Source organism: Myotis myotis, unplaced genomic scaffold, assembly GCF_014108235.1.
Source record: "Myotis myotis isolate mMyoMyo1 unplaced genomic scaffold, mMyoMyo1.p scaffold_m19_p_11, whole genome shotgun sequence".
Lineage (NCBI taxonomy): Eukaryota > Metazoa > Chordata > Mammalia > Chiroptera > Vespertilionidae > Myotis > Myotis myotis.
In genome coordinates, this window is record NW_023416315.1 from 23,318,125 (window position 1) to 23,345,930 (window position 27,806).

Here is a 27,806-nt window from a genome sequence, read left to right on the forward strand (position 1 = left end):
TAATCCCCGTGAAGTGCGGTTGGTTTTATATATATATATTACAAACTCACCCTTTAACCCAGCAATCTCACTTCTAGAAATTTCTCCTTACAGGTACACTAACCCACGCACAAAATGACAGATATACATGGTCATTCATTGCAGCATTAATGATAAATTACATTTAAAAATTGGGAGCATCCCCAATGTCTGTCAGTAGGAAATTATTTAAATAAATTCAGGTATGTCCACACAATTGAATATTATGCAGCTAATAAAAAATGAAGATGTCTGTGTGCTACCAAGAAAGATCTCCAAGATATACAGGGTGGAGCAAAAGTAGGTTTATAGTTGTTCATTTAGAAAATAATAAAATAACTAATAATACAAGAATAAACTCTGTTTCGGGTACTCCTAACTGTAAAGCTACTTTCTCCCCACCCCGCATTGTTAAGTAAAGGAAAAACAAGCCTTGGCCGGCTTTGTTCAGTGGTTAGAGGTCGGCCTGTGGACTGAAGGGTTGCGGGTTCCATTCCAGGTCAAGGGCATGTACCTTGTTTGCAGACTCAATCCCTGGCCCAGGTTGGGTGCATACAGTACGCAACCAATCAATGTGTCTGTCTCACAACAATGTTTCACTCTCTCCTCCCCTCTTCCTCCTTCCCATCCACTCTCTCTCTTAAAAAAAAAAAAAATCAATGGAAAAAATATCCTCGGGTGAGAATTTAAAAAAAGGTAAGCCCTAATCGGTTTGGCTCAGTGGATAGAGCATCGACCTGCGGACTCAAGGGTCCCAGGTTTGATTCCGGCCAAGGGCATGTACCTTGGTTGCGGGCACATCCCCAGTGGGGAATGTGCAGAAGGCAGCTGATAGATGTTTCTCTCTCATTGATGTTTCTAGTTCTCTGTCCCTCTCCCTTCCTCTCTGTGAAAAATCAATAAAACATATTTAAAAAATAAAAATAATAAAAGGTAAAACAAAAGAAGCCACGGCATAGACAGTATTGTAGCATGCTGCCATTTATATTTTCAAAAGGGAGAGAGAGGAGGTAAGAATGTTTGCTTTATTGGTATAAGGACTCTCTAGATTCCAGAGTCTAGAAGAATGCACTGAAACTAATAGCAGGGGCTTACCTGCGGAGTGACGGTGGGGTGGGCAGGAAACAGGTAGCAAGAATCAGAGACAAGGGTGAGGGGGAGACTTTACTCCAAATTACTTTGTATAGACATAGTTTTTTGATATATACTAGTATGTATATATCACCAATTTAAAAAATCAGATCTTCCCTGATGACCTCACAATCTCGTTTTAAGGGTTGGAGAAGGGCCTTATGTATAGGAGAGTGTATGGAATTTCCAGTTTGGACACCTGCAGTTTCAGCAGTAACGTCGCTACATTTCGTGGAGTTGAGTTCCTCTGTTTCTCCCTCCACGCCTCAGGTTTCTGGAAGAAGGGAACGTGGAGGAAGCCGAGGTGCAGAAGCAGAGGGTTGAGCAGCTGCAGAGGGACAGGCGGCGGGTCTTGGAGGAGAACAACGTGGAGCACCAGCCGCGGTTTTTCAGGTGAGTGCCCAGGCCCTGCGGGTACTGGCTGGTGGGTACTGGCGGCACCTGATGCTTCTGGTATGAAGAGAGTGAGCAGGGGTGTCTCCTCCCCAAATAAGAGGCCCTTGGTGTGTTTCCAGCTTCAGAGTGGTGACACCTCCCCTCTGTGAGGGCTGACCTTCTGTGACACTGGGCTCAGCTGTCCCAGCCTCTTCCTCCCCAGCGGTCCTGTCTTCTTGCCTCCTTTGCTGTGTCTCAGGCCGTCTAGCCCAGTGAGTTTGCAAGGAGGTGCTCAGTGAGTGCGTGTGGGAGAAGCAAGGAGACCGCCCTCACCGGGCCCCCGAGGCCGGCCAGCTTGTTGAATCCATGTCTGAGCATGGTCCCTCACCGAGGTGTGTTTTACACAGCGAGAGATCATTAAGGATCACCCCACTGGCTACCAACATGGGACCAAGTGTCCAGACTGCAGAAGTTCCAATGCCCTTGGGCTTGGATTTGGAACATGTACTATTCATTTTAAAGAAACTTGCCAAGAGGGTCTCGTTAAAAAAAAATAAAGCTGTAGAAGGGGCATCAGAGGTCATCAGCCCTTCGCCGCCTCTTTTATTTTAACAGAAAAAAAAAAGCCCAGCCTGTGTGGCTCAATGGTTGAGTGTTGACCTGTGAACCAGGAGTCACGGTTCGATTCCCAGTCAGGGCACCTGCCCTGGATGCAGGTTTGATCCTCAGTGTGGGGCATGTAGGAAGCAGCCAATCAATGATTCTCTCTCTCTCTCTCTCTCTCTCTCTCTCTCTCTCTCTCTCTCTCTCTCTCTCTCTGTCTCTCCCTCTCCCTTCCTCTCTGAAATCAATAAAAATATATTAAAACACACCCAAAAAGAAAGAAACAAAGACCCAGGGAACGGGGGTTAGGGGGTGGGGGGTGTGACCTGTGGAAGGACCCCGTGGAATGCCCTGGACTGGGGCCTGGCTCTTGGACTGCCAGGCCAGGCCTCTATATGGTTTTAGGGGTTTTGTTAAATATTTTCTTAAATCAACATTAAAACAGGCACTTGTGGAAAAGCCAGGTGCTCCTGCCCTCACTCTTCCTCTGAGTCTTGCTTTCAGGGCAACCAGGGTTTTTTTTGTTGTTTGGGTGGATTTGTTGTTTTTGTTGATGATGGTTTTTAATGGACAACAGAAGCACTTTTAGGAGGAATTAGTTACTAATCTACCACAGCAGCAATAACGTATGTTTTCCAAAACAGCTAAAGAGCAATAAGTAATGTTCTGTCCCCCAAATACAATGCTTTTTCCTCCAAAGCTGATGTGGATCTTGCCAGGTCCCTTCTGATCACTTTTACAAACTCGGGTGGTGAGCAGGTGAAGATTAACTGGCTAGAGTTTCATCCCCAAATATTCATAACTTCATATAAATATTTTTAAAAATAAGACCGTAGCCCTAACCAGTTTGGCTCAGTGGTAGAGCATTAGCCTGTGGACTCAAGGGTCCCAGGTTCGATTCTGGTCAAGGGCATGTACCTTGGTTGCAGACACTTCCCCAGTAGGAGGTGTGCAGGAGGCAGCTGATCGATGTTTCTCTCATCGATGTTTCTAACTCTCTGTCCCTCTCCCTTCCTCCCTGTAAAAAATCAATAAAATGTATTTTTTTAAAAAAAAGACCTTAAATTCTTTTTTAAGGCAAGTTATAGATAAATGGCTCAACTAATACACACATATACCCTTAAGAAGGTCAGTTCTTTTTTTCCCTCATAAATCACCTAGTGTCATTTTTAAACAAGGAGAGTCTGCATTTATAAAGGCGCTCGTTACAGTATTTTTCAGAATCATTAAACGTTGTGGGTAACCGAACTGGCCCAAGAACTAGGTAAGGAGATTCATCAGCTTGGTCTAATGTGGAAACATCAAAAATGACTCACAAAGTCTGTGGGAGCCGCTGGGAAGCAAGTGAACATTAAGTGCAAACTATGAAGTGTCGTCCAGGCTGTCCTGCGTCTCAGACTCTGTCTGCAGTGGCAGAGGACAGCACAGCTGTGGCCGAGGGGCCGTGGCCCCTTTTCCTTTGGGTTTTCTGTAAAGTTGTCAGCATTGGACAGGAGATGACAGGACTGTGGGGCCTTGGGTGTCTCCATTCACACCGCTGAGGAGCAGTGACAGTGTCACCGGGAATTTCAAGTGGAAACCAGAGCTTGGGCAGCATCAGGCCTCTGTTTCGCAGTGCAGGATCCGAGATGCAGGCTGGCTCCCTGTAAACACATCCTGTATTAGAGCAGGGGACAGTGTGGGGTGATGTTCCTGAGAGTGGAACAGCAGGCACTCGCTGCTTTTGCTCCTAAAACATGACAATATCCATCAAAATTACAAATAAACGTACTCTTTCACTCAGCAGTTCTACTTATAGGAATTTTTACTGTAACTGCTCATGTATATATAAGATAGGATATTATACATTTATTATCTATAATAATAAAAGTGTAATATGCTAATTAGACCAGACAGCTGAATGATCATCTGGACAAAGCCGGGGCTTCGAGGGCCGAGCCCCTTGCATGAATTTCGTGCATCAGGCCTCTAGTATTATTATAAACACGATTATAATAGCTAGAGATTGAAAACGACCTCCTAAATGCCCACCCTGCAGGTTACCTGTTAAATTGCAGCCGTCCCTGCAATGGTATATTAAGTAGCTGTGTTTTTCAAAATGAGGAATCTCTTATTGTTGGAGTCACCAAACTTTTTCTGAAAAGGGCAAGTGGTAAATATTGTCAGCTTTGCAGGCCATGAGGGCTCAGCAGTGATTCCTCAAGCCCGCGCTGCAGCATGAAAGCAGCCACAGACGGTACTCACACGCTGGCATGGTCATATTCCAGTAAAACTGTGCTACACAGGCAGGCAGGCAGAAGGCTGGAATTGGGCTTTGGGCTGTAGTTTGCTGACCTTATTGTGACACTGGAAAATGATCTCCAATATATATTGTTATGTCAAAAACTCAAGGGGTAGGACGCCGCAGTGCTACCCATTGAGTGAAAAATGGGAGAGGGGTGGAGTGTGTGTGTGTGTGTGTGTGTGTGTGTGTACCTCACGCATGCATGAAATTTCTCTGAAAGAATGAAGCTGATGCGCTATTGCTTCTGGGGGAACTGGGAGACAGGAGTAGGAAAACTCTTCTAGCTACTTACCTTTTGCATCTTTTGAACTTGGATTTACATAATATATTATGTTGTCCAAGAATGATGAACCAAGGCAGTTCTCTCCAGACCGGCATGGCTTCCTGCTCCTTTTGTTTTCCATGTTAACTTCTCACTTGATATGAGCAGCCAGGTTGACTTAGTTTTACGCAGTCGTGAGCAAGGCGGTGGCTATCTTATTGCAGAAGCACCATGTTTAACAGCCTGTATGTGTGAGAACAAAGTCAGAAATAAGAGAAAGGTTTCCAGGTGTGCACTTTCCTCACAGCTGCAGGACTGGGCTGTCAGGGGCCTTGCATGCATGTGAGGACGGCAGCAGGCCGGAGAGGAAGAGGGGGAGGGCGGGAGAGGACAGGACTGTCCAGAGCTTCACAACCTCCTTACCTCCCACAGGAAATCCGCTGATGACTCCTGGGTGAGCAACGGCACCTATCTGGAACTGAGGAAAGATCTCGGTTTTTCCAAGCTGGACCATCCTGTCTTGTGGTGAAAGGGGCAAGAACGATGCATTCCTGTCCTTCTCCCGTGTCGCCTTCCCACGCCACACACCTGTGTCTGTGTACTTATAAAGCATTCCCTAGAATGATCACTGTGCTTAGCTTAGCGTTGTAAGTATTCAAGTATATATTTTCTTCGGTTAGGGTTCTTTACAATTTCCAATGTTATCATGATTGTTTATACGAATGTAGAACACCTTGATATTGCTTTTTTATATATATATAAAGTATTTAATAAAAATGAAAGATTGAATGTTAATGTGTGGGTTGCAAAAGAAGCTTTAACACTAATTTCCCAAAGGTTAGGAAATTTCAGATTAAATGGATGCCTTATAAAATTATGTTGGAGAGAAAACAATCCATGTCTCCCAGGTGCATTAAGAAAGGAGAAGGAAAAGAAAGAAAGAAATGAGAAGAATGCCCAGGGTTGCTCACCCATGCGGACACCACCCAAGTTCAATTTGGTAGCTCAGTCTCTGCCTCGGACAGCTCCCAACCTGCTCATACAGAGCCATCCTGCTGGTGCTGGAGTCTGGAGAAGATTTGATTTGCAATTTGGTGGTTGAGAGGTCATCAGTTCAGTGACGTGTTTTTATAGAAGATGCTCCTGGCGCCTTCTTGAAGAGGAAGCATCTGAGCTCACCCCTCCCTATGGTTTGATGGCCTCCTGTGCAGAATCGTACTGTCACTCAGGGGAACTACCATTAAGCCCTGAAATCCTCATGAATGAAACGTCAGAATGAAATCCCGAAGAGGCAGGAGGAAATTTCTCCTGAGTGAGAGCTGAATCCTTGACAAGTGAAGAAACTGGTTTCTGCTCCCAGCGCCCCTGGCTCCCCGCCCTGTGTGACCACATCTCTGCCGTGTGGAGTGTCCCAGTTCAGTGTAAAACCTCCAGCTCCTTCCACACAGCAGTGTGACTTTGTCACAGGTTAGCAAAATAGTTGATTGTTTTACAACACTGTTTTGGTATCTTCTACCTCTTAATAAGCACCGTCTTTTAGCTCTTGTATAGAAAGTTGGACCATCTGCCTTAGAGACACACGTAGAGGACTGACGTTCTTCCCGGTGTTGTGCCTGGTGCAGCTTTCGATGTCGTACCCCCACCCACACTTCTTACTTAGGCCCCCCTCTTGCGAGTTTTGCAGCTGCCCCGAATAATGCGGATCATAACTACCAAAGGGGGAACTTTGTCTTTGTAAATGTGTCACTTCAAATGACAAGAATAGAATTTGTGCAGTAGTTCCATTGTGTCACCAAAGCAATTCCGACTTCGGCCCAGATTACATGAAAACCAAAGCCTAATTTTTAAGCCTTTTATTCTAATGTTCATAATAATTCTATGGAGTATGAAATAAAATGATGTGGTAAAAAAGATTTCTCCCGAAAACATTTTTTAGATATTTACATAGTAACTTCGAGCGTGTAGAAGGCTATGAATAAAAAGTAGAATAAATGGCAGAAAAAAGAACGCATGATTTTTTCAGTGTCGCACCAAGTCAGCAGTTGGACCGTGTTACGTTTTCTAAGTGGAGAGGCATCTGCGAGTGACTAGCATTTTAAAAACAATAAACGGCCCTAACCGGTTTGGCTCAGTGGATTGAGCGTCGGCCTGGGGACTGAGGGGTCCCAGGTTCAATTCCGGTCAAGGGCATGCACCTTGGTTGCAGGGGCATCCCCAGTAGGGAGTGTGCAGGAGGCAGCTGATCGATGTTTCTCTCTCATCGATGTTTCTAACTCTCTATCCCTCTCCCTTCCTCTCTGTAAAAAATCAATAAAATATATTTATCAAACAAACAAAAACAACAACAATAAACGACTCATTAAATATCGCACCCGCCCGTCCATGTCACCCAGATGTCCGCGGGAACGCGATGCGAATAGCGTTTCCGTTTCTGAGCAGTTAGATGGCCAGTCACACGCTCCCGTGTGTGCTTTGTTCTTTTCCTCTCAAGCGTGCATCCAAATTCTGCTCCCAGACGGAAGGCGTGGGCTGTAGATTTCAGGTCCTCGGGGAAAACAGATGTAGCGGGCACAGTGTGAAGGTAAATGTGGACTTGCAGTCACATTGACTATGAAAGTGGCCTGCTCCAGAGCTACTCAAAAAAGGAAAAAAACAAAACATGCAGTCTGAACGGATGTGGCTTTGTGTTGCAGTATTTGGAAATTCTTTGTCTCGATGCTGTTATTTTAACTGATATTATGCTTTATTTTGGAATCACAAGGCTAAATGGGCCAAATATCATCCCTGTAGTCCTCTTACTTAAGATGGGGATGGGGAGGAATTACAGTATGATGCAGAACTGCATACAGATTTTAAAATCTCGTCAGGGCCAGTATCTCTCAGGGGCTTTCCCGAAGTTTGAACAGCGTGGGGACGCCTCCTGACATTATCCTCTTAAAACTGCCTTGAGGGGGAAATGGCTTCTTTTTCCCCCTTTAGTCCCTATTCTCAAAAGCACTTTCCCGCGCTAACCGGTTTGGCTCAGTGGATAGAGCGTCGGCCTGCGGACCGAAAGGTCCCAGGTTCGATTCCTATCAAGGGCATGTACCTTGGTTGCGGCCACATCCCCAGTAGGAGGTGTGCAGGAGGCAGCTGGTCGATGCTTCTCTCTCATTGATGTTTCTAACTATTCCTCTCCCTTCCTCTCTGTAAAAAAATCAATAAAATATATTTTCTTAAAAAGCACTTTCCCACCTACTTCGTAGTTCTGTGGCATTTTATATTTTTAAGATGAAGTAAACAGAAACATGGCATTGTTTGGGCAGAATTGAGGTAAAATTGAGTTTTCTGGATGTTGAATCCCCTGATTAAATAATGCCACGCACTGCACCATTTGAGACCCTTGCTGTAACTTGCATTTTATTCCTGATTATTCCAACCCAAGTTTACGGAGAATTACACTGATATTCTTGGAAATGGGACTTCATGCAGCCCACCACATCACACTTCACTTGTCCTGTGGCCACCATTCACCGCCCCCCGCACCCCCCTTCCCCCCCCCCCCCAAGCTGCAGGAGATCCATCCAGACCCATTGGGGAGGAGCCCTCAGGCTCCAGTGTGGCCAGGCAGCCCGTCCTAGGTCAGTATTTCCCCGAGTCAACTACTAACCCCTTCCGGGAGCCAGGCTGGGTCTGGTACTAATTAAACAGTTCACTGTAGGACAGCAATCCAGTCATCGAGTCCCAGAATGCCCTCCTGTGGGACTGTCTGGGAGAGAAAAATATACAAAGCAATTTTAAAACGTTCTCTTCATTTCGGCTGCTGCTTCTTTCCTCAGATCCTGCTTCTAATTACTTCCCGTAAGTCGTTTGCTTGGGCTTTGAGCACTGTCCTTCGGCTGTGTTTTCCAGATTGATGATGAGTGGGCTTGTTCTACTATTACCAGTGTCAACCGTGAGAGAAAACTGACACACGACAAAGTTTTCATTTGCCTGTCGCACCTTGCCGCAGGCCCGCCGCACATTCTGTGACTTGCACATGCCTTTCGGCTGCTGTAGAATCCCCTCAGACCTTTGTTGTGCAGGAGCAATAAGAAGTGGTCCTTATGATCTTAGGAGTAACGGTTCCAACGTATTGGCATGATGTATCTGAACGTCCTTAATTTTGATATGAACATCGGCACACATCTATTTTTGCTGCCAGATGATCGCTGTTTTGTGCGCTGTTTTCCTCTGTGTTGTAGTCACGTTACTCTGTGCGAGTCTGTATTGTTCTGCATTGGAAATATGTATCACATGTGTCTGCAAGTCGTGACAGGCTGCAATGCAGACCACTTTCGGAGACTCTGGCTGGAGGGAACGCCATGGACAGAAGCTGCTCATTGATTGTATTCCGGGCGATTCGTGACCTCTGTGACCCTCCAAGGAGTATATATTTTTTTTAGTGGATATTTGTAAACCTTCCATCGAACCATTTATAAGATGATGTTGTGTTTAAATCCCACCCTTCAACTCACCCCACTCAGACCTCCCCCCAACACTCCGACTCCCTTGCTTACCCCCCTCCTGCAGCCAGTTGGCTGAATAAACGCCATGGGAAAGGCCAGCTCCGTCTTTGTCTTTCCAGGTTGGTGTGCGCATGTGGCTGCCGAAAGGGGACAGGGCAAGGCTCCAGCTCGGCTCTTGAGGGGAAGAAGCACAGCAGGTTCCGACAGGGATGGGGGTTGGAAATATGAATGTCCTGGGCGTAAAGACGCTGGGAAACTTTTGGTCCCGACATTTCCAAGGTGTACTATACATGTAGGTCCCCCGCCCCTAGCACCCGGGACCGGAGGCAGCTGGAGCCCAGGCAGCCCCCAAGGATCCCCGTCCTTTTACCCCGGGGTGCTCTGGGAACAGCATCATTTTCTGTCTGTCCTAACATGAAAAGGGAAAATGCTGACTATTCATACCAATGTAATGGCCCTTACGAATGGCTGACTCATCTCCCCTGCCTAAGCTTGTCTCCTGCGATGCCAGGAGCACAGCTGTCACTGAAGTGCCATTGGATCCAGTGGATCCGTTTGTGGTGTTACCCAGCCCACAGGAGAGCAGCTACACACACGGCCCATCTGCATCCCTAAAGCACCTAAGAGGCAGCCAAAAGCCACTCATGAAATTTGATTGGCTTAAAAGAAAAGGAGAAGGGAGAACCAAGATGGCGGCATAGGTTAACGCCGGAGTTTGCTGCTTTGAACAACTACTTCAAAAGTGAAACCAAAAAACGGAAGGGACATCACCCAGAACCACAGGAATGCTGGCTGAGTGGAAGTCCTACAACTAGGAGGAAAGAGAAACGCATACGGACACTCAGAGGAGGCGCAGTGCTGAAGTCAAATTCTGAGGTGCGGAGTGTGCGGAGCGGGCTGGCGGCGGAGGGCGCGGTTGGCGTTTTCAATCGGGAGGGAGTCGCAGACTCTGAGCTCCAGATCCGGGCGAGTCTTTAGGGACCCAGACTCAAACGGGAGAAGCGGGACTGTCTGGCTTCGGTCAGAGCGAGTGCAGCTTTCTCTCTGAGCTTTGCAGCGGATGCTGGGACTCAGAGAGGCAGAGCCCCTGGGGACAGGACTGAGAGCCGCCATAACTGCTCTCTCCGGCCCACCCTGTTGATCCTGTTCTACCCGCCCCGCCCAAGCCCTGCACACAGGCATTTGCCGGATAGCCTCAGGCAAAGGCTAGATTAGCACCTCCCTAGAGGACAGAAGTTCTCTCACTACTGACACAGCTGATTCTCATAGCCACTTGGCCTAGAGGTCAAACCCTCCCTGGAATTAGCTACAACAATCAAGATTTAACTATAAGACTGCAAACAAAGACCACTAGGAGGTGCACCAAGGAAGCATAACAAAATGCGGAGACAAAGAAACAGGACAAAATTGTCAATGGAAGATATAGAGTTCAGAACCACACTTTTAAGGTCTCTTAAGAACTGTCTAGAAGCCGCCAATAAATGTAGTGAGATCCTCAAGAAATCTAATGAGACCCTCGATCTTATATTGGGGAACCAACTAGAAATTAAGCATACACGGACTGAAATAACGAATATTATACAGACTCCCGACAGCAGACCAGAGGAGCGCAAGAATCAAGTCAATGATTTGAAATGCGAGGAAGCAAAAAACACCCAACCGGAAAAGCAAAATGAAAAAAGAATCCAAAAATGCGAGGATAGTGTAAGGAGCCTCTGGGACAGCTTCAAGCGTACCAACATCAGAATTATAGGGGTGCCAGAAGATGAGAGAGACCAAGATATTGAAAACCTATTTGAAGAAATAATGACAGAAAACTTCCCCCACCTGGTGAAAGAAATGGACTTACAGGTCCAAGAAGCGCGGAGAACCCCAAACAAAAGGAATCCAAAGAGGACCACACCAAGACACATCATCATTAAAATGCCAAGAGCAAAAGATAAAGAGAGAATCTTAAAAACAGCAAGAGAAAGAAACTCAGTTACCTACAAGGGAATACCCATACGACTGTCAGCTGATTTCTCAACAGAAACTTTGCAGGCCAGAAGGGAGTGGCAAGAAATATTCAAAGTGATGGATACCAAGAACCTACAACCAAGATTACTTTATCCAGCAAAGCTATCATTCAGAATTGAAGGTCAGATAAAGAGCTTCACAGATAAGGAAAAGCTAAAGGAGTTCATCACCACCAAACCAGGATTATATGAAATGCTGAAAGGTATCCTTTAAGAAGAGGAAGAGGAAGAAAAAGGTAAAGATACAAATTATGAACAACAAATATGCGTCTATCAACAAGTGAATCTAAGAATCAAGTGAATAATCTGATGAACAGAATGAACTGTTGATTATAATAGAATCAGGGACATAGAAAGGGAATGGACTGACTATTCCTGGGGGGGAAAGGGGTGTGGGAGATTCGGGAAGAGACTGGACAAAAATCGTGCACCTATGGATGAGGACAGTGGGTGGGGAGTGAGGGCGGAGGGTGGGGCGGGAACTGGGAGGAGGGGAGTTATGGGGGGAAAAAAAGAGCAACAAATGTAATAATCTGAACAATAAAGATTTAATTAAAAAAAAAAAAAGAAAAGGAGAAGAAACACAAGCTATAAAAGGAATATTGAGGGCAATGAGTGAATTTGCATACAAACGATGAAACTATTGCTAATTTTCACATATTTATTGTGATATTGCTTGTTGATCGGAATTAAATCTGCCATCAAAGGAAGGCCACTTTCCAGCATTATTCAAAATAATGTGTATGAACACTGAAGGGGGCCTTAAAAGGCAACCTCGGCATATTTTAACAGGCTGGCCATCATAGGAATAGGTATTAAAGTACCCCAAGGTGTCACTGGAGGAGGCAATACAATTTGGAGGTACAAGTTCCGGGCCATTAGTCATACCAATGAAATACCAGCATTAACATAGTTGATGTCCACCAGGGACCAGCAAATCACGACAGCACTGTCCTGTAGTCTTATTATTGACGTATTAGTGGGGGTCCCTGCAGGAGATTCCAGCACCTGTTGGAGTTCAAGAGACTTAAATAAAGGGGCTACCAGCTGGCCGAGAGATGAGCAGGTTTAAGGCACATGAGCATCAGCTGGAGGTTGTTGCCGCCCATCAGTGGCTGGGGCTCGGAGGAGGGCAGGGCCAGCACTGGGAGCTGGAGGACAGGTGACCTCTGCTGAGCGTCCGGACCAGAGTCAGTAAGAAATACCTCAAGTTCGTCTCCTCGGCCTCCATTCTTCCTGTGCCTGAACCCAAGCGAGTCCGGGGATCCTCTACCCACCCCCACCCCAGTGCAGTTCTTGGAGCTCAGACCTCAGGCAGGGGGAGGGCCCAAGAAAACAGAAAAACCTTGTACTCACCAGATTCGTTCATGTCTGCGCTTTCGGAGAAATTTCAGTAAGTAAATGGGCGTAAGAGCCTTTTTTTAGGTTTGTTGTGTTTTGAGTTGTTTTTTGGAAAGGATAAAATTTGTTAAATTATTTTTACTTCCAGTTATCTTACCGAGGATGAGTTATAAGTAACTGCTTTTAAAAAATTCTTTGGTTCTCCATGTGGTTGTTATAACATTTTTAATGAACTACGGGCAGCCTCTCTCCTTTATTAAATGCCATAAATTAAACAGATATGAGACTAGGAAAGATATATCAACTTCACATTTGGCTAGTATCCTGGGGTAATTTCGTGTGGGTGTACGCACGTGTGCATGCATGTGCGCTCATACACACACACACACACACACACACACACACAGTTCATTCAGGTGGTTCAGCCCAGACAGCCCCACATCGTCTGTTGACCAGCATTTGCTCACTGCTGAGCTGGGACACCCCCTTCCAATTTCACGACTGTTTTAGAACTTAAAAACTGACATGTTGGCAGCAATTATGCAGGGATTTTGTTTTTTGTATAAAAATTTGTATTTGCGATTGCACTGTCTTTGAGATGTAAAGACAAGGGCCTTGTCACCTCCCTTCCTTGTGAACCTCATGAGTACTTTAAAAGGGGCTTCAAGGCAGGGAACAGCCAGCAACAACTATGATGGGTTCTTTGAAAAATATTTACTGAGTCTGGAATGGTCCAGACCCTGGGAAGCAGGTGGCTCAGTCTACAAGCACCGTGTGGTAAGAAGGCTCCATCACATTCAAGTTATGGGGGAGAAGTGATGGGTTGGCCCTGGCCGGGTGGCTTGGTTGGTTGGAGCATTGTCCCATGCACCAAAAGTTCTCTATGCTGCCACTCCAGGGTCTCAGGATTAGGTGGCAATGTTCTTTAGTCAACAAATATTCATGAACCCCAAACATGTGTCCTCATGGAGCTTACCTGCCCTAAGGGATTCTTTTCTACTTTCTCCTGACAATGGGAACTCTTTGGCTGCGTGGAAGAATTACATTGCATGCTGAGAAAACGCCGTCAGCTCTGAGTCATTGTGTTTTTGTGGAATCAAAGTTATTCAAGAGTGAGCAGTTGCTGCAAGCCTGTGGTGTGGTCCTTTGCCTGCACACATTCATCCCGCCAACAGTGCAGGTAGTACAGGAATGAGAGCGAGAAACTGTCAAGTTTCTGCTCTCCTGGAGCTTAGCGCCTACTGGGGCAGAGGGTGAGGGGCACGGACAATGGACGGACTCACAAACAGGCACAGGTGTGGTGGAGGTGCTGCGGAGATGAATGCTCAAGCACTTGGCAGGGAAGACTAGAGGATGCTGCTCTATGGTCTATAGAGTGGGGAGGGAGGGTTTTACCATCTAAGACTTGAAGGGACTTGAAGAAAATGAGAAGGAAGAGCGGAAAGAGCAAACACAAGCCTGCAGCAAGGGTGCGTCTGGTGAGCTTACGAGGGCCTGTGGGTGCGGCAGCATGAGCGGGAGTAAATCCAAATTAGTCAGGAAGGGGCCGGTACCAGAGGATTTGGTTTTTACTCTGAGTGAGATTAAGTCAATAAGAGGATTGGAGTAGTAGAGGAATGACAGGACTTGCTTTATGGTTTTAAAGGGCCCTCTGGCTGCCTGGTGCAGACTGGGGGGCACAGGCAAAACCAGGCAGCCCAGGTTGAAGGTGTTCAGACTCATCCAGAGAGAAATGGTGGCGGTTTGGACCAGCGTAGAAGTAGTGGAGGTAGCGGGAAGCAAAAAGAACTGGAAATACTTTGAAGGTAGAATCAACAAGGGTGGTTGATGGGTTGGATTTGGGAGGTGGGAGGAGAGAAGTCAAGGATGACTCCAAGGTCTATGGCCTGAGCTACTAGGAGGCTGGAGCAGCCATGACTGAGAGAAGGAAGACTCTGAACAGGACAGATTTCGGTGCTCAGGTGAAAACCTAGCTGGTGATTTTTCCCAAGAGATACTCTTTAGTAGGCAGCTGGATATACGCTTGTAGTAAAGGGTAAGGCAGTAGGCTTGGGTTGCTCAAACCCTGCACATTTGAATGAAAAAAAAAAAAGACTGACTCTTGACCATTTCCTGGGAGATACCTTCCAAGCCTTTGGAATATTGCTCCTGACAACGTGGTTCTTGTATATTTGGAACCTTGCGCCCTGCCAGATAGTTTATGCTAAAAAAGTGATTTCTAATGGGGGCTTTGGGCCACGCTGTGTCACCTAGATCTCTGGAGGGACTGCCACCCAGATGGTGCTCCATGCCTCCGTGACCAGCCCTGGACACCAAGACTTCCCTGGTTGACAGGACTCTGCATGTTGTCACATATCGTTGCAGAGAAATCCTCCTCTGTCTCCCTCATCCCTTCATCCCCACGGTCATGGGGCGGAGTCCTGCTCCGCCTGCCAATGAAGTTGCCCTTCCTCAGCCCCACAGCCCCTCGCCAGTTCTTGCCCGGCTGACTGGAGCCCCGGCCTGCAGTCCTGACTCCTTCCCATCCATTCTCTAAGCTGCAGCCAGAGTGATGTTTCCAAGCCCTGGCCATGTCATTAATCTCTTTAGAATCCTCCTCAGCTCAAAATGCCTCAGCCTGGCGTGCATGTACCACAGCCGCCAGAGCCCAGCCTTGGCAGGCAGAGACGTGGGTTGTCAGTTTCCCCAGCTCTAGATTGATTAACCCCCAAGGGTGTTGTGAGGATCACTGGCCGCTGCCATGTGCCGAGCGCCCACTCTGTGCCAGTCACTAGTCCAAGGCTCCCTTCACATCCCCACTTCCCCAGGAGGAAACTGAGACCTCGCTTGGGCAAGTGGCTCACAGTCACAGTCTCACACCTGATAAGCCAGGATTAGATGCTCTGAGTTTTTAAGCCAGCAGCTCTCAGAAAGTAGTCTGGGCATCCCTGGGGTCCCTCCACACCCATCGAAGGGTAGGGCAAGGTCTAAAATATTCTCATAACAATATTAAGACACTATTTGCCCTTTTTGTTGTTTCACAAGTGTACAGCGAGTTTCCCAGGAGCTACGTGACATGTGAGAGAGGGCAGGTTAATGCGGGAGCGGGTGTGAGAATCCAGGTGTCTTCTTTTAAGCCGGACTTTAATGTCCTTTGCAAAAACATAAAGCCACGCTATTCTTCCCTCTAACATTTTTGTTTTGGAGACCATAGTTACATTTTATTTAACTATGCTTTCATGTCAACATATAATGATTCTGTTATCAATATTTTAAATGCAGTGATCTTTTTCAGTTTCTCAGTTTGACTTTCTAATACAGTGAATATCCACAGATATAACTTACATAAAATAAAGTTCTCTGGGGTTGTCTATAATTTTTATGATCATAAAGTTTTTTTAAGAATGTATTTGATCTTAAAAAATAGTGTGAGCCCTATCTATATATAATAATTTAGACCCGACATGCTTTCCAAAGAGATTTGTGCATCTAAGAGATACACATCTATGTACACACACGAAAATTCAAGACCAAAAGAGATCAGGACCATGACGAAAAAGCAAGGAGATAGTACAGGGAACAAGGGAGAACGTGACCATGGCACTTGAGCCTTCTGGTAAACCCCGTTGGCAGGAGTCAGGTGTCCATAGCTGACAGAGGGAGTTACCCCACCTCAGGAGAGTGTTAGCTCTGAGGAAGCATTTCTCCCAGGGCACATTTGCATCTCTGTATATGTAAGCGCCTGGCTCTGCAAAACCCAAGGGCCGTGCCATCAATATTCCTGAAGACACAGAAAGGGGGGCCAGAGAGGGAACTATGTGGACAAATTACAACGTGACCATGACAGATAATTAGTCCCAAAGATTCCTTAAATGTGCCTAATGTATCCGAAGCCAAGAGTCTCCATAAAACATGAAAATAAGAGCGGATTACAAATCAGTAAATGGAAGAACAACATGAACTGCCATCTACTATGAATACAATTAAAACGAATTAGTCATAAACTATATTAAAAGCAAGGCCACGGATATGTGGATTTATGACTTGCACTAAAATGTGAAACAGTAATAATAGCACTTTATCTTAAGCTATCAAATTCATTTTTTTCAATGCTTTACAGGTACTGGCTATATAATTTGAGATGTCTAAATCATAAAACAGAATTATAGCCTAGATGATTTAAACAGTGACGTAAAACTAAACACAGAGTCCGTTTACACCCAAGAGTTTATAAGTGCCTGAACAGAATTGAGTGCATGAAGAAAATAAGATGAAATAACTTTTTTATTGACATTGATGGGTTTCCAGGAGATTACAGACAGACTCTTCAGGGATGGAGGTGGGGAAAAGGGAAGCTTGGTCTGTTGCTGAGTGCTGGCTTGCATATCGCCTGCGCCTGCTGCTACCACACTGGGAAGGCAGCCCAGGGTTCAAGAGCATAGAGTCCTACAACAATGCCATCCCATAACTTAACCAGTACCCACTACCCACTCCATCACTGTAGGTCCTTGGATGTTACTGGATGTTTCATGGTTTGAAATAACCCAACTTCCATTAAAAAAAAAAAAATTAAACTTAATTAAAAAAAAAAAAAAAAAAGAAAGGAAGAAAACCCAAGTGCCTGGCAATTAGGTTCTTTATCTCTTAAGTCAGGTCTCATCTCATGGGCTTCTTTATAAATAAAAACACCTTTTTTTTTTTTTTTTGCCCTAACCAGTTTGGCTAAGAGGATAGAGCGTCGGCCTGCGGACTGAAGGGTCCCAGGTTCGATTCCGGTCAAGGGCATGTACCTGGGTTGTGGGCACATCCCCAGTGGGGGGTGTGCAGGAGGCAGCTGATCGATGCTTCTCTCTCATCGATGTTTCTAACTCTCTATCCCTCTCCCTTCCTCTCTGTAAAAAATCAATAAAATATATTTAAAAAAACAAACAAACAAAAAAACACCTTTTTTTAAGTTGTAGCGACCAGGATTTCTGAAAAATTACTGAACCATATGTAATTTCTAAATCCCAAAACCTTTTGCAAATCCACAAAACAAGTTAGTCATGGACACCGCTAGCCCTGGATGAGAAAGACGTCCACAAGAAAATCAACAGCTCTTATTATTAGGCACCAAATATATGAAGGCACTGTGCCACCTGCTTACCCTGCAGGTGGTGTAGAGAAAAGACCTACGTGGTGACTCCTCATGGTCATGTAAAGTCCTCTCCAGGCTGCTCTCAGCCTCCAGTCTCCGTCCCCCACTCCTGCCCCAGGCTCTGCAGTGCTCCATCCAGCTAGGAGTGTGCTCTCGCCAGCCCAGTCCTCACCAGCTCTCTGTCCACTGGGTCCCAGCACAGGATCCCCTCTCCAGTGCTCCTAGGTTTGGGGTCCACAGCTCTGCATTTGAGCTTCTGACCCAGAATTTAAAGTTTGAAGTGATCTGAGAGATTGAGCTTTGGAAGTAAGAAATGTCCAAACCTATAGAGAATTTTTATGAGTATTTGAGCCAAACTAACAATTGCCTGGAAGCAAAATCTCAGTAGACTGAGAAAATGCTCCAGAGAATGGCCGTTTCCAGCTTACTTTGTACATTAGAATAAAAGGAAGAGACGGAAGGAGGGCTTCATAAACTCCATCGGCGGTAGATTCAGGGGGTGGGAGGAAGCAAAGCAGGGACATCTCTGGGATTGGATAAAAAGACAAAGTAGAGAAACACGTATTTCTTTTACATTGGTGGGTACAGGATAGTTAATATTTACAGCACATAGAGATGGTATCTGGAACAAATACCAATGAGGTGTTCTGTGGTCTTTTTTCTTCTTTTAAATTTTATTTATTTGCTGATTTGAGAGAGAGAGAGAGAGCTATTTGTTGTTCCACTTGTGTATGAATTCATTGGTTGGTTCTTGTATGGGCCCTTACTGGAGATTGAACCTGTAACCCTGGCATATCTGGACGGCACTCTAACCAATTGAGCTACCCAGCCAGGGCAGGTGTCCTGTGGCCTTGTGCTCAGGTCAGCAGTTGTGCCCTGAGGGACTAAAAAAGATTATTCTGACAGGTACGGTGTCTTAGATGCAAAAAGACAATAGGCTCAGTTATGGTAAAAATTGAGCTTTGCCAAGGAAGCTACAGGTACAGGCCCAGGATGTGCTGCCATGACCTGCTTTTCCTTGGGAGCTTTTAGGTTCAGACCCTCCTACGTGGTTACTTCCGGTCTCTGAGTTTGTAAGACCTGCCATGGGAGCCTCCCCTGAGCTTGTCAGGTTTAGTCTGCGGCCCCTTTTTCATCCACAGAGTTCAACGTTCGGTCTTCAGATAAAACACATGGGACCAGGGAGGTGGCGGGACCGTGCTGGCCCCGAGGCCAGCTGGGGGAAACCTTGGACCATGGATGGCCTGGTCTCCTGCTCCTTCCACTACCCACTGTAATCTCTTTTGCTTCCCATGACACTTGATCATTTATTGATGGGTGAGAACCAACACATTGGAGAGTCTATATGATCTGTAGCAACAGCCAGATGGTCCTTAATAAAACATTAATGAAGCAAACGCAGATGGCATTACTAAAATCTCATACAAACAGGCCTGAGGGCCAACAGCAGCAATTTTTTCTGGACCTGTGAATAACAGAGACTTTATCAGACAAGACGTAAAAGAGGAAACCAGCCTTTAAACTGTGATCTGAGAAAATGTTTTGGTTCTTGTAGGTTTTTTGGATAAAGAAAGATTTTAAATGTAATTTGATCCCAGTGACAAAGCTTTAGTCGAAACAGGAGGGAGGTCCGACAACTTCCTCCTTGCTTGGCAATCCAGCCCCAAACCAGGCTGCCCCATTTCCCCACTGTCCTAGGAAAGGAGATTTCTGGGTGGCATACAAAAAGATATATTTTAATGTCAGCACAACAGAAATCAGTAAGCTGGACTGCAGGGGCAGTTGTAGGAGTCACTATTCCAGGGAACTTTTAAAAACAAAAGAAATAACAACCCACTTTGAGTGAGTAAATATGCATTGACCTGAAAGTGAAAAGTTGGACTTTCTGCATTGCATTTAAATGTTTGACTTCCTCACAAAATTTACCTGCTTGGGAGGAGTCAAAAGTTAAGGCCTGGACTCAGATCTGAGGTTAAATGCTGGTCCCAGCAGTGCTAGATGAGTAGGGTGCCTCTAAGATTTAGTGTTTTTCATCTGTAAAACAGAGGTAACAACACTCTTTGGAGTTGTAGAAAGGTCCAACAAAATAATGTATGTGAAGGACCATGCTGGACACAATGTAAGCATCAAAAATGTAGCCATCCTCTGAACCTGGTGCCCACGGTTCTAAGCTGACAGGAGCAGAGTTGTGAAATAATTAGCGGTTTCCTCTTTGTAACCCTTCCATCTTTCCGCTTCCCCATCAAACCCTGCTATCCGGCACCAACCTGTGTCAACATTCATGCCTTCGTGGGCTTGTTGGTGGCAGGGAGACTTCCCGAGGGGATATTTACATTGCGAGCCTATGTCTAATTCTGGAAGATGAGGCTAATCGTTGCTGGAGGGAATGTCTGGCATTACCCTGTGGGGCAGGGTTTGGGGTGAAAGTCAGAGGACCAGCGATGCCAAGATCTGAGGACAGGAGATGATGCCCCAACTCAGGCAGAGAGAGCATATGCCCCCTCCTCCACCTTCTTGTTTCGCTCAGACCCTGAAGGGATTGGAGGGTGCCACTGCCTGGGTGAGGGTGTCTTCTTTACTCGGCCTTCAGATTCAAGTGCTAATCTATTTCCAGAAACACGCAGAAATGAGGTCTCCCCAGCTCCCCGGTCATGCATTAGTCCAGTGAAGCTGATACATACAGTGACCCAGCGCGTGTTGATGTTTTCAATATGAGCACGTGAACGCAGGAAGAGGGCTTAGCTTTCAGGAAGCAGGCTACCTGAAGTTCCCGCTGGCGTCTAGATTCCTCAGGGAAACCCGCCTTCTCACAGGCAGGCACAGTTCTTCTCATGGGAAAAATGATGCTTGAGGATTTCAAAGTATACTAATAGAAAAAAAGAGCCCTGGCCAGGTGGCTCCATTGGTTGGAGCGTCGTCCAGTACACCGAAAGGATGTGGGTTCGATCCCCGGTCAGGGCACATACCTAGGTTGCGGGTTCGATCCCTGGTCAGGACGCGGTCAGGATGCATAAAGGAGACAATGAATCAATGTTTCTCTCCCACATCAATGTCTCTCTCTTCCTCCCTCTCCCTCCCTCCCTTCCTTCCTTTCTCTCTAAAAACCAGTAAAGACAAAACATATCCTTGGGTGAGCATTAAAAAGAAAAAAATCCATCTCTACCAATATTTTGAAGCAAATTGAACTCTCTCAGGTGCCCAGAGGTGATGGGGACTTCAATTCCTGAGCTGTTTGCTCACGGGGTTTAGGCTACAAATTTGTTGCACTGGTGCTTTCCTTTTTTTTTTTTTTTTTTAATTGTTTAAAATATTACATATGTCTCCCTTTCCCCAGTGATACCCGCCCCTGGCCACTCCCACCCCCCAGGACAAGCCCCCACCGCCCCAGTGCCTGTGTCCATTGGTTAAGCTAATATGCATGCATACAAGTCCTTTGGTTGATCCCTAACCCTCCCTTCCCCTGCCTTCTCTCTGAGGTTGGACGGTCTGTTCAGTGGTACCTTGTCTCTGGATCTCTTTTGGTTCATCAGTTTATGTTGTTCATTATGTCCCACATCTGAGTGAGATCATGTGATACTTATCTTTCTCTGACTGGCTTATTTCACTTAGCATAATGCTCTCCAGTTCCATCCATGTTGTTGCAAATGGTAAATGTCACTTCTTTTTTATAGCAGCGTAGTATTCCATTGTGTAGATGTACCACAGTTTTTTAGTTCTCTCATCTGCTGATGAGCACTTAGGCTGTTTCCAAATCTTAGCTATGGTGAATTGTGCTGCTATGAACATAGGGGTGCATATATCCTTTTGGATTGGTGTTTCTGGTTTCTTGGGATATATTCCTAGAAGTGGGATCACTGGGTCAAATGGGAGTTCCATTTTTAACTTTTTGAGGAAACTCCATACTGTTCTCCACAGTGGCTGCACCAGTCTGCACTCCCACCAGCAGTGCACGAGGATTCCTTTTTCTCCACATCCTTGCCAGCATTTGTCATTTGTTGATTTGTTGATGATAGCCATTCTGACAGGTGTGAGATGGTACCTCGTTGTTGTTTTGATTTGCATCTCTCAGATGATTAGTGACTTTGAGCATGTTTTCATATGTCTCTCGGCCTCTGTATGTCTTCTTTCGAAAAATGTCTGTTGCCCTTTTTTTTTTTATTGGATTGTTTATCTTCCTTTTGTTAAGTTGTATGAGTTCCCTGTAAATGTTGGAGATTGACCCTTATTGGAGATAACATTGGTAAATATTACAGCAAGCAGTGGGCTTTCTTGCTGTTGTGTTGATGGTTTCTTTTGCTGTGCAGAAGCCTTTTATTTTGATGTAGTCCCATTTGTTTATTTTCTCCTTAGTTGCACTGGTGCTTTTCACAATCAAGTCAATTGGCATCTTGGCATTGAGTCAGATGCCAAGATAATTTTTTCTTGCCAAATTGCTTTTTTCCATTGCAATTAGCCTTTTTAAGAACCTTACCAAACAACAAATGTGTACACAATTCCCACTCTCCCCAGACAATTAAAACTCAGCTCAGAAGTTTTATCTGTTATAATTCTTATTGATGAAAATACCATCTTTACTCTATCACCTGTTTTTCCATGTATTCTTAGATATCCTCTAAATCAGGCATAGGATTAAGAGAGATTTAATTTTTTTAATAGTATGTGTTCTCTAATCCGAAAATAAATTATTTAAGCTAAAAACAGGGTAGCTGTCAGAGTTTCCTTAATTGGAATTCTTATAAAAGCCCTGAGCTTGGCCAACACCTTTTTTGTCCTCTAAAAGCACTTTGAAGCTGAGTCTGCCACTGCTCTCGGAAACCCATTTTATCTTTTATTCCCGGGCTCAAAGTCTATATTTTCTAGCTTCTCTTGTGGTTAGGGGACCATGTGACTGGTTTCTGGGCCAAGGAAGGTACACTGAGGTGTTTGGCCCATGAAAGTCTCCCACGAGGGAGCCTCCAGGTTCTTTTCTTCTCTACCTGCTGGAGACGTCCATGCCCAGGCCGCCTTGGCAGCCTTGAGTGGAAATGACAGCGCCGCTATCAGCCTGGTTCCTAAGGAAGCAGGGCCCACTCCCCTCCACCCCCACCACCCCCACCCTAGATCTCCCTTCCATGGCTCACTGACGTCCGGGGGCTCAAATACTTTTCCTCCTCCATCATGTTCGATGCTCCAGCCAAGCCTTCCCATGGCCCAGGTCCATGGAACTTCTCACCCTTTAACCTTATTCTTTCTCTGTCTGCCTTCCCAGATAGACTCCCGAGCTCTGTGAGGCATGGACCACGTTTCCCTCCCTCACCATTATATCGTCAGTATCTAATAGGGTTGGCACACAGTAGGTTTAATAAATGTTCGTTAGATTAACAAAATGGTGGATGCATGGCTTTGCCCTTCTCTGTGCTGGTATAGCAAAATCAGATGCTGAACAATCTTTACGAACAATGACAATGAGATGAGAAGAGCATCTGAATTGCATTACTCTTGAATGTCTCCACCCACCTGGCGTCTGGTCATAACTAGTGGTCTTCATTACAGATCTCCTTAATGCTGGCAAAGAAATGCTTGTACATGAACAGTGGACACAAATATAGGAGTCTTGACTCACTTTGTTTACTCAACGAGAATTTCAAAGAAACAAGTGTGATAGCATGAGAAGTCCTGGAAGATGTAAATATCCTCTCTGAATAGGGCCATGCTTTAACAATGGAAGTGACAACAGGGGCTGAGTCATAGACACAGCTCCTGCCTTCTTTCTTGGAACACTCCCCTTTGGAGCCCTGAACCTCCACATTTGAAGTCTGCCTCCCTGGGACTACGATGATAGAGGACACAGGTAGCGGGCCCGCTCGATAACCCCAGCTGAGTGTTGCCTCCCAGCCGTTCCTGCCAACGCATTGGACGTGGTTGACGCCATCTTGTCAGGTCACTCAGCTGGCAAGGGGTAGCCTGGATCTGACCCAAATCTGATCAAGCCAAGCCTGTGTGTGTGCTTTCTCCTCCATAGAGGGGTCCATCTAGGAGTGCAGGCAGTGTCTCAGTGTGGTTTTCATTTGCATCTCTCTGATGAATAGTGACTTTGAGCATCTTTTCATATGTCTGTTGCCATCTGTATGTGCTCTTTGGAGAAATATCTATTAAGGCCCTCTGCCCATTTTTTTAATTGGAATGTTTCTTTCAGATGAGTTCTAGACTTATCGGGGCAATCACTTCATAAATTATATAAATGTCCAACCACTATGCTGCACACCTGAAACTATATAAGATTGAATATCAACTGTAATTGAAAAAAATAAATAAATAAAAGAGTGCAGGTCTCTCCAAAAGTGGCTCCCAAAGAACTAGAAGGTGCTTGTGGCAGTGATACAGAGCTGGAGCATTAACCCTTTTAGTGCCAGGGAGCGCAATCGCGCTCCTCCTGCAGTATCACTATTAGATGCTAGTAGTTCACTCTTAATTGACAGATGGCACCTAAGTGCAGATTAGTTATGATGCCGAATGTTTGTAGTTCTAAAATTGACCACTGGCATTGATCTGCCTAATTTTTTACAGGTACTAAGATTTTATGAAGTTTACTCAGATTTTGTAGCCCTAAAGCTTCGAAATGGCGTCCAGTTCTAAGTCTGCTTTTATTAGTGATGATGATATTGCTAAATATGTCAGTTCTTGCTGTGAAGATGATGATTTTGTGGAAGATATTGGAGAAGGGTGTCCCTCTATTTTAACATTATCTGATTTGTTCAAATTTTTTCTTCTACTAGTATTTTATAATACAATCAGCAAACAATATATGTCAAAGATGAAAACAGATGTAGTAAAGGTTTCCTTAAGTTTTTGAATATGTAACTTCATTTACTTGCGATTCATAATTTTTTTCCTAAACAGCTGTAAAATCAGCAAAAATGCCGTGGCAATTTTAGCATAGTTCTTAGGATATTGGTTGGCACTCAAAGGGTTAAAATGGTCATTCATGAACTATACCCCCTTAATCAAGTTTATCAATTTTTGCTGGCCTTTACAAGTTGGTTACTCAGTAAGGATCTAGGGATAGAGTAAGGAATACAGGAGTCCCCATGGGTGTGTTTCAGAAGTTCTGCATCTATATATATAAAAGCCCAATATGCAAATAGTCCCTTCGGGAGTTTGACCAGGAGACCAGGAGTTCAATTGCTTGCTATGATGTGTGCTGACCACTAGGGGGCGGCATGGAATGACGGGAGGCCCCAGCTAGCAGCTGGCAGCTGGGGAAAGGGAGACCCAGCTGGCAGCCCGAAGGCCCCGATTGGCCCTGATCACCGGCCAGGCCTAGGGACCCTACTCATGCACGACTTTCATGCACCGGCCCTCTAGTAGTTTATATAATAAATCTTTTTAAAAGCAAAGATTTATCATCCCTATGACCACCCAGGTTTATCCGCTGTAAAATTCTGTTTCCACACAGTCCCATTTTCTTAAAGGGATATATCTACAATGGAGTGAGATGATTGGGGTTTGATATTTTCTTTTTATTCACTTCTTTTTCTCGTTGGGCTAAAAATTCCCAACGTGTATTGGTCCATCTGTCTTCAAATGCTTTTAATTCATAATAATAAGCACAACTGTTAAAAATAAAACAGAAAAGTAGAGAGGGGGAGGGAGGAGAGGGGCTCTGCTTATACACAATTCATCCCTCCCTCTCAGCACACACAGATGTGTTCAAACACTGCCCGGTGATGTAACTCCTAGGGTGCTCCCTATCTTCTGTTCTGAAGAGAACGTACCGTCTGGTGGTCTAAAAGCGCTGATGGGCGTCAAATGATCTGTGTTTAAATCTTGGCTTTGCCTCTTCCTGGCTGGATGGGCTTCCCAGCTTGTGCCTCAGTTTACTCATTGCAACTTAGACCTCCACCTGGCTGCTGTGAGGATTAAATGAGCCAATCAACGCATGCAATGGCCTCAGAGCCATGCCTGGCAACAGTAACTTGAAAGTGCAATATAAATATTATCTGCTTCCTCAGACATTTAATTGAAAGACAATGGACAGGACAAAAGGAGTGAAAGAATTTGAAGTCACTCAGTAACTGTTACACCAAAAAGCTCATGCACTCTCAGCGATAAGCCGTAGCCTATGCAGACAGAGCACATTCTGTTCTTAAGATCAATGGCCGGTGTCAGGAGGCAATACTCTCTGATAACAAGCCAGAGTCATCATGACTATATGGTTTTATGAAGGTAGAGAACCAACAGCCTGGATGAAATGTCTCTAGACAGGGCCAGGAAAGTGCTTAGGCCTCCCTCCCCCACCCCTCATCCCTTTGGCAAGGCAGGGGACCTCAGGAAGACCACCACGCCCAACCCTTGCTTTTCACTCATTCATCAGCAACCGCTCATTGTGCACCTACCTTGCGCCAGACACTGCAACGATGAGTGAGACCCTACAACCTAGTTGGAGAAACAAACAGAAGGAAGCTTTAATTAATTTCACAATTATTGACTGACTACCAGGCATCTAGTACTATGTTAGGTGCTGGGTATTGTAAACAAAACGGACAAAAGACCCTGCCCTCATGGAGCTGGCATTCTAGGGAAGGGAAAGATAGAATACGATATGAAAAAAGTATGACATGTGCATCTAGTTCTAGTCTCTCAGGGCGTGATCAGTGCAAAGGAGAAGAATAAAGCAGGAGAGAGCTAGGAGTGTTCCTGCGGGTTGGTGGACTGTCCGTACTTCTAATTTGAATACAGACGGTCTCCGACTTAGGATGGTTGGACTTACCATTTTCTACTCTACGATGGTGTGGAAGCAGGATGCAACCAGTAGATGGATTCATATCTAGGCACATGCTCGGGTACCTTCTTCCGACGCTGGGCAGTGGCGACCAGCCTCAACACTTAGCACTACACAGCGTATTAGATGATTTTGCCCAACCGCAGGCTAATGGAGGTGTTCTAAGCATGTTTAAGCTGGGCGAGGCTAAGCTACATAATGTTTGGTAGTTTAGGTGTATTAAATGCATTTTCAACTTATGATGGGTTTATCTAGATGTAACCCCATCTTAAGCTGAGGAGTACCTGTAGTCAGGAACGGCTTTGCTGAGATAAATGCCCGGAGGCCGGGAACTGTAATCCAGACGCAGAGCATATGGGCCCGGGGAAGCCCTGCCTCTCCCCTGGCCCAGCTGAGCGGCGAGGAAACAATCCTCCTGCGTGTAAGTCCTCGGGGCAGGACTTGCGTTCCTCACGGTCCTCAGGCCGGCGGAGGGCACCGCTGAGAAGGTGCCCAGGAACAGTGACGGAAAGCCGGTGATGTTCGTCAGCCCATCAGCAAGCAACGTGGGCACCGACTATGCCCAGACGCACTCACTCCCTGGGCGCTCGCCGAGCACCTGGCATGTGAGGGATGTTGGATTCTGCCCTCGAGGAACTAGTAGTCACATGAATTATTCATAAGCGTCAGGACCGAGTGTAGGCTCGGTCACACCACAAATCCGGACACCCCCGGGCACGTGAAGCCACAGAGCCAGTGCACGCGGCGATCGGCGGCGGGGGTGCGGCCACTTGCAGGCGCAGCGGGCGGCAGGTGAGGCCTAGGGCGCCCAGGACCCGCTGGGCAGACCCTGAAGAAAGGGACCCAGCTCTCTCCGGGCCTTGGCGCGGGTCTCGGGACGCAGCCGCCCAGCCCCGGCCCCACCTCGGCTGCAGCCCGGCTCCTGGCCCGGCGCGCGCCGGCCTCCCCGCGCCCCGCACAGCGCCCCCTCCCGCCGCGCGCGCCCGCTGCCCCGGCTCCCGCGCGCCCCGGGCTCCGGGGGCGGGGACGAGCAAAGGTCCCGCCAGGCCGCCCTGGGCCCGCGAGCCCCCGCCCCCGCCCCCGCCCCGCCCGGCATCCTGGCTGGGTCCGCACGGGGCGCGCGACTGCGGGGGCTGAGCTGCGGGCGCGGGAGGTAAGTGCGGGCGGCCCTTCCCTCTCCGGACCCCCTCCTCTGTCCCCCCTAAGGGAGGCGGGTCCGGCGGCTGGACAGCTGCCCGCGTGGCGCCCCTCCCGTCCCCCCTTCCCAGTCCCCCTCCCCTGAGCCCCCCAACCCCTTCCCCGTCCTCCCCTTCGCGCTGCCACTGCCTTCCCCGCTGGTTGCCAGGGCCGCTGGCACCGTCTTCCCGCGCCGCCGCCCTCCCCACTCCTTCAGCCTTTGTTCCTGTTTCTCCG

The 27,806-nt window shown here is 46.5% G+C and overlaps 2 protein-coding genes and 1 long non-coding RNA gene across 18 annotated transcripts in view; 2 read left to right on the forward strand and 1 right to left on the reverse strand.

Annotated features, from left to right (window-relative positions):
- OSBPL3 (oxysterol binding protein like 3) overlaps nucleotides 1-6,584 on the forward strand; it is a 150,464-nt gene extending 143,880 nt beyond the window's left edge. For 11 of the 12 annotated variants that reach the window (XM_036327855.1, XM_036327860.1, XM_036327854.1 and 8 more), the window contains 2 exons: nucleotides 1,420-1,542; nucleotides 5,106-6,584. In XM_036327855.1, coding sequence (XP_036183748.1) covers nucleotides 1,420-1,542; nucleotides 5,106-5,202 — 220 coding nt within the window. In that variant the 3' untranslated portion in view covers nucleotides 5,203-6,584. The remainder of the gene's footprint in view (nucleotides 1-1,419; nucleotides 1,543-5,105) is intronic. The other variant, XR_004970851.1, reaches the window with a different exon arrangement.
- An 18,392-nt stretch (nucleotides 6,585-24,976) lies between these two features.
- Nucleotides 24,977-27,526, reverse strand: LOC118666117. Its single transcript, XR_004970855.1, has 3 exons — nucleotides 26,678-27,526; nucleotides 26,008-26,047; nucleotides 24,977-25,521 (listed from the first exon to the last, which is right to left on the reverse strand). It is a non-coding gene; the product is annotated as an uncharacterized LOC118666117 (long non-coding RNA).
- GSDME (gasdermin E) overlaps nucleotides 27,065-27,806 on the forward strand; it is a 43,709-nt gene continuing 42,967 nt past the window's right edge. For 3 of the 5 annotated variants that reach the window (XR_004970854.1, XM_036327875.1, XM_036327873.1), the window contains exon 1: nucleotides 27,405-27,546. The gene's annotated coding sequence lies outside the window, so the exon portion shown is untranslated. Of the gene's footprint in view, nucleotides 27,186-27,403; nucleotides 27,547-27,806 lie in introns of those variants that run through there. The other 2 variants (XM_036327874.1, XM_036327876.1) reach the window with 2 other exon arrangements.